At 45.7% G+C, this 7,025-nt stretch overlaps 1 protein-coding gene across 5 annotated transcripts in view; it reads right to left on the reverse strand.

The window, feature by feature from the left end:
- The window catches only part of LOC100543126 (SWI/SNF-related matrix-associated actin-dependent regulator of chromatin subfamily D member 3), an 87,556-nt gene that overhangs the window by 12,685 nt on the left and 67,846 nt on the right, over positions 1 to 7,025 (reverse strand). For all 5 annotated transcript variants that reach the window (XM_010707773.3, XM_019613191.2, XM_010707772.3 and 2 more), the window contains one exon: positions 1,732 to 1,867. In XM_010707773.3, the coding sequence (XP_010706075.1) occupies positions 1,732 to 1,867 (136 nt within the window). The remainder of the gene's footprint in view (positions 1 to 1,731; positions 1,868 to 7,025) is intronic.

Genomic DNA, 7,025 nt, shown 5'->3' on the forward strand with positions numbered 1-7,025 from the left:
GGTCACCAACCAGCAGCCCAGGCTGCCCAGAGCCACATCCAGCCTGGCCTTGGATGCCTGCAGGGATGGGGCATCCACAGCCTCCTTGGGCAACCTGTTCCAGTGCCTCACCACCCTCTGGCTGAAAAACTTCCTCCTGATATCCAAGCTAAACCTCCCCTGCCTCAATTTAAAAATACCATACAATCTCGCAAGAAAATATAAAGCTGAGGAGAGTTGGCCATGGGAGGCCACTAGGCATGAATCAGCAGGTGGTGGGTTACTGGTTTGTACATCACTTGTTTTGTGTATGTATATATGAAATTATTCAATTATCATTACTGTTATTTCTCTCTTCCCTTTCTGCCCTAGTATCTCAACCTATGAGTTCTACTTTTTTTTTTTTTTCCAATTTTCTCTCCCTATCTGACTGAGAGGGGAGGAAGTGTGAGAAAAAGGCTGTGACATTTATCTGTTTGCCAGGTTAAACCACAACAGAGACAGAGTCAAAGGCTTTACTAAACTCTAGGTCAGACTACATCAAAAGCCTTTTCCTAATCCATCGGGGGGTCACCTGGTCACAGAAGGAGATGAGGTTGGTCAAGCAGGACCTGCCTTTCAAGAACCCATGCTGGCTAGGCCTGATCCCCTGGCTGTCCCACACATGCCGTGCCAACTCTCTCAAGATGATCTGCTCCATAACCTTACCTGGCATTGAGATCAGGATGACAGGCCTGTAGTTCCCCAGATCCTTACGACCCTTCTTGTAATTGGGCATCACATTAGCAAGACGTACCTGGTTGACCAGGACCGCTGATAAATGACAGAAAGCAGCTTGGCAATCGTCTCTGCCAGCTCCTTCAGCACCCTTGGGTGGGTCCCACCCAGCCCCAACCTGAATTGCAGGGGGTTTATTCTGCTCTTTATCCCTGTATTACAGCTCAGCAGGCTGAGTATCCTGAGGACAACTGGTCTGATATTAAAAACATAAGTAAAGAAGACACTGAGAACCTCAGCCATTTCATCATCCTCAGTGATAATATTCCCTGCCACATCCAATAAAGGATAGAGATTCTCCTTGGTCCTCCTCTTGCTGCCAATATATTTGTAAAAACACTTTTTATTATCTTTAACAATGATGGCTGAGTTTTTTTCTTTCTAATTTTCTCTCTGCAAATATGTGTATTTGTCATGTATATGGACGCACATGCATCTGTGTGCACTTACTGGGAATACATGCTCAGACCTGCTGCTGGTTGGATTTGCAGTAAAGGATTTGTGGTAGCCTCTCAGGCTTTCAGATCCAGCCTAATTCCCTTAACACACACCTTGGAAGACCATAATCGATCACCTCATGTGCTCTGAAGTGTTTTTAGTTGTAAACAAGCCATGTTAGTTTCCCACAGAACACAACAGATCTACTAAATAGTTGAGAGGGTTCTGAAATCCTACAGCATGTAGAGTGGCCCACACTTTATGCCACCTGCCAGGGGATTCATTATACTGTCTGTGAAACTCTGCTTCTATTACCCTGACAATGATATCAGGCCCTGAATCAAATCCTAACATCAAATTCTGCTCACTTCACTGTATTTCCATTGCATGTGACTTATTCAACCCTTGAAAGCAAATCCAAATGAGAAACCCCTTTCTCGTATTATTCTCTTTGATGCATGGCACCAAAGCCACATGGAAGATATACAATATATATATATTTATATGCCATGTGATACTTTACTCCTGGACCAGTACCTTGTTGTCCAATGCTGTAATCTCCTGTTGGTTAGCTGTTGAGAGAAGAAAACTACTCATCTGTCCCTTTAATGGGTCTTCAACTTCTACATCTATGTCATAACAAGCCGTCTTCTTCTGATCATTGGGGTCAACACTACAGAGAGGATAATAGAATATCATAAGAACTGCTGTAATGAATCAGAGCAAATACCCATCCAGACCAGGATATATTTTCTGCAAAGGACTGTTGCAGATGCTGGGAGAAGAGTTTAAGAACTGGTTCCCTATATATACATGCATATCCTAGCATATTGTCTTATCTTTCATCAGTTAGAATTCAAACTTTTGAGTCAGAGGTTTTGTCCAAACTATAAACTTTAACAGCTACTAATGCTCAGTCTTCATTAAATTGCCTAACATTTTCTGAGAACAGTTATAACTTTGGCCTCCAAAGTAATTTACAGTTGTAAATAACATTTCAATATTGTTTCTGTTCCACTGCATCCATCTGGGGTAAGTACAACCGTACACTATCATTCTGGATGTGAGCACTTAATGACATTGGTTATCAGTTCCAATGCTAATTATTGAGTTGGAGGACCATGACTGGGGGAGCAATGACTTTCCACTTGAAGTCACTGAAATTATAAAAGATCAGTTGCAAAAGTTAAATGTTCTGAAGTCTAGGGGGCCTGATGGGATTCATCTCTAAGCACTGAAAGAGTTCACAGAATCACAGGGTTGGAAGGGACCTCAAGGATCGTGAATCTCCAACCTCCCCATTTATATAGCAGCCCAGGCTGCCCAGGGCCCCATCCAACCTGGCCTTGAACACCTCCAGGGATGGACGGGGCATCCACAGCCTCTCTGGGCAGCTGTTCCAGCACCTCACCACTCTCTCTGTAAAGAATTTTCCTCTGGCATCCAACCGAAATCTCCCCTCCCTCAACTTCCAACCATTCCCCTCGTGCTGCTGTTATCTCCCCTTTCCAAGAGCTGACTCCCCTCCTGTCTGTAGGCTCCCTTTAGGTACTTCAGGCTGCACTGAGGTCACCCCGCAGCTTCTCTTCTCCAGGCTGAACAAGCCTGTCTTTATAGGGGAGGTGCTGCAGTCCCCTGATCTTCATGGCTCTCCTCTGGACCCTCTCCAACAGCTCCCTGTCTTTCTTGTACTGAATGTATACACATGTACATGAATACATATGTACACATGTGTATGTGTATATATAAATATACAAATATATATATAATATAGATAATACATAAATATGTATATGTGTGTGTGTATAAATATATATGTGTGCACGTGTCTAATGTTTAATGTATATATTAAGCGTGATATAGTGATGTGGAATAAGGGGTGGAATGCCATGGTTTTATGATTTTTGGTTATCGGTATTCCGTTTCATAACATCATGTAGTGTGTTGAGAGTTAAAGAGTTGATGCTCCAGTTCCAGGTAGAGAAGAACTACATCCCCAAGAGGACAGAGGACTGTTTGCTGTTAACATTTCTGCTCAGAGCAAAAGGTAAAACCCATTTGTAGGTCACTCAATCTTCCCTTTTTTGTTCTTGGCAGCGTATGAGCTCCCTAGATCATCTCGACTCAGCAGCAGAGTAAGGCATTTGGCTTTCAGACACTCTTATTTAATTGTTTTATTAGCTTCAATTCTAATTATATTGCATCATATTGTTTTATATTGTATTACAGTGCGTTATCTTGCATTCCAATATCTTATTTAGTAAATTAGTTTGTTTCTCCTCAGATTGTTGCCGCAGTTTTTTTTTGGCCCATCTCCCTGCCCTTTTCCCCTTTTTCCCATTTCCCTTTCCCAGGGCATGGGTCCATGGGACCCCCACCCCAGCAGTCACAGAACCAGGCTGAACCAGCCCATAAGCTGTTGACAGGGTCAGACCACAGCAAGGTAGCAACTGGGTAACCAGGAGAGTTTCAGCCAGCAGTGTACATGTGTATGCATGTGTGTGCATTGGTGCTTGTGTATGTCTGTGCCTCTGTGTGGTTATGTACACTTGTGTGTGTGTGAGGCTACCTGTATCATCATTTGGAGTGAGGCTGCAGCCTTGGGGGCTTGAATGGCTAGGCAAATATTAGCAAACAGGAAGACTTGGATCAAGAGACAGATAGCAGGAAGACAGTGTCCAAGCCCAGCTGTCAGTAGGACATATCTGAAAATTCACTGAAAATTAGCTGACTTCCATTCTGCTCAGGTAGAGAGGGATTGCAATGAGAACATTCGTGATCTTTGTGTTCATAAGAGAGCTCTGTGTAACTGCCTCTTTTGATCTGTGTTGCTGGCCATGTATATAACATAGAATCATAGAGTCACGAATGCTGGAAGAGACCTCTGAGACCCTCAAGTCCAACCCCAACCTATCTCCACCATGCCCACTAACCATGTCCCCAAGTGCCACATCTCCATGGTTCTTGAATACTTTCAGGGATGGTGACTCCACCTCTTCCCCGGGCAGCCTGTTCCAATGCCTAACTACTCCTTCAGAGAATAAATTTTTCCAAACATCCAACCAGAACCTCCTCTGGCACATCCTGAGGCCATCAGCTCTCATCCTATTGCTATTACCTGGCAGCAGAGGCCTACTCCTACCTCACTCCAACCTCCTTTCAAGAGTTAGTGAGAGTGATGAGGTCTCCCCTGACCTCAACCACTCCCCGTAAGACCTGTATTCCAGACCCTTCATCAGCTTTGCTGCCCTTCTCTGAATGTGCTCCAAGGCCTCAGTGTCTTTCTTGCAGTGAGGGGCTCGAACCTAAACAGGATTGTTAAACCACTCTCTATCATCTTTGAAAGATCTTGGCAAATGGGAGAGGTGCCTAAAGACTGGAGGATAGCCAACATCACTCCAGCCTTCAAAGAGGGCAAGAAGGATCCAGGAAACTACAGGCCAGTCAGCCTCACCTCTGTCCCTGGAAAGGTAACGGAATAATCTGTTCTGGATGCCACCTCCAAGCAATTGGAAGAGACAAAGGTTATCAGGAGTAGTCAATATGGGTTGGTTTACCAAGGAAAAGTCATTCCTGACCAACCTAATAGCCTTCTATGATCTCATTACTGGCTAGGCAGGTGGGGAGAGAGCAGTGGATGTTGTGTACTTTGACTTCAGCAAGGCATCTAACAGCACCTCCCACAACATCCTTGTTACAAAACTTAAAATATGTGGGATAGATGAGCAGATGGTGAGGTGGATCGAAAACTGGCTGACTGGCAGAGCTCAGGAGGTTGTCATCAGCAGTGCAGAGTCTGGTTGTAGGCCTGTAACTAGCACTGTTCCCCAGGGGTCAGTGCTGATTCCAGTCTAATTCAACATCTTCATTATCAACCTGGACGAAGGGATTGAATGCACCCTCAGCAAGTTGCTGATTATACATCACTGGGAGGATTGGCTGTCATACCTCAAGGCTGTGCTACCATTCAGTAAGACCTGGACAGGCTGGAGAGTTGGGTAGGGAGGAACCTGATGAGGTTTAACAAAAGCAAGTGTAGAATCTGACACTTGGGGACGAATAATTGCATGCATCAGAACAGGTTAGGGGATGATCAGCTGGAGAAGAGCTCTGCGGGGAAGGACCTGGGGGTCCTGGTGGACAACACATTGGCCATGAGCCAGCAGTGTGCCCTTGTGGCCAAGAAGGCCAATGGGATCCTGGGGTGCATTAAAAAGAGAATGGCCAGCAAGGTGAGAAGGGTGATCCCTCTCCTCTACTCTGCCCTGGTGAGGCCACTTTTAGACTACTGTGTCCAGTTCTGTTCTCCCCAGTTCAAAAAAGACAGAAATCTCTCAGAAGGAGTCCAGCAGAGGGCCGCAAAGATGATAAAGGGCCTGGAGCATCTCCCCAATGAGGAAAGGCTGAGTAATCTGGGTCTGTTCAGCCTGGGGAAAAGAAATCTGAGAATGAATCTGATTAATGTGTATAAATATGTGAAGGAAGGAGGGAGGCAAATTTATGAGGCTAGGCTCTTCTCAATGGTGTGTAGCAATAGGACAAGGAGTAATGGCCTAAAACTTGAACATAAGAAGTTTGGTACTGACACGCAGAACTTTTTTAAGATAAGGGTGATGGAGAACTAGAACAGCTTGTCCAGGGCCCTGTGGAGTCTCTGTCTATGCAGATATTCAAGACTTGTCTGGATACCTACCTGTGAGATGTACCTGCTTTAGCAGGGGGGTTGGATTGTGATCTCTTCAGGTGCCTTCCAACCCCTGCAATTCTGTGATTGTGTGTAAACACAGTATCAAGGTACGGCCTCACCAGTGCCTAGAACAGAGGAATGATCACCTCCCTCCTCCTGCTGATTGCATTATTTCTGATATAAGCCAGGACGCCATTGGCCTTCTTGGCCACCTGGGCACACTGTTAGCTTTTGTTCAGCTGGCTGTCAACCAGCACCCCCAGCACCCCCAAGTCACTTTCCTCTGCACCAAGCTTGCAGCAATGCATGGGGTTGTTGTGACTAAAGAGAAGGACCTAACACTTTGTCTTGCTGAACTTCACCCCACTGGCCTCGGTCCACTGATCCAGCCTACCCGCGTCCCTTTGTAGGGTTTTCCTAACCTCAGGCAAATTGACAGTTCCTCTGAACTTGGTGTCATCTGCAGACTTACTGAGGGTGCATTCAATCCTTTCATCCAGATCATCAATAAACATATTAAACCCCCATCAGTATTGGGCCCCAATACTTGTTACCAGTTGCCAGCTGGATTTAACTCCATTTGCCACTACTCTTTGGGCCCAGCAATCCAGCCAGTTCTTTATCCTGCAAAGAGTGTATCTGCCCAAGCCGCAAGCTGCCAGCTTATCCAGCAGAATACTGCGGGAGACTATCCTGTTTTCAGCCGGTAAAGAGTTGATTTTCTTCATAGTGACTGGTGTGATGCTGTGTTTTAGCTTCAGGAGAGAAACAATGTTGATAATACACTGATGTTTCTAGTTGCTGCTGAGCAGTGCTGTACAAAGCAGAGGACATTCCAGTTTTTCAGCTTCTCTTACTGCTCTGGCAGCAAGGAAGCTGGGGAACACAAATAGCTGGGAGAGAACAAAACCTGGACAGCTGATCTAAACTGGCCAAGGAGATATTCATAGAATCATAATCATAAAATCATAGAACGGCTGGGCTCTAAAGGCCCATGACGCTCATCCAGTCCCAACCCCCTGCTGTGTGCAGGTCACCAACCAGCAGCCCAGGCTGCCCAGAGCCACATCCAGCCTGGCCTTGGATGCCTGCAGGGATGGGGCATCCACAGCCTCCTTGGGCAACCTGTTCCAGTGCCTCACCA

This window comes from Meleagris gallopavo, chromosome 2 (genome assembly GCF_000146605.3).
Source record: "Meleagris gallopavo isolate NT-WF06-2002-E0010 breed Aviagen turkey brand Nicholas breeding stock chromosome 2, Turkey_5.1, whole genome shotgun sequence".
NCBI lineage: Eukaryota > Metazoa > Chordata > Aves > Galliformes > Phasianidae > Meleagris > Meleagris gallopavo.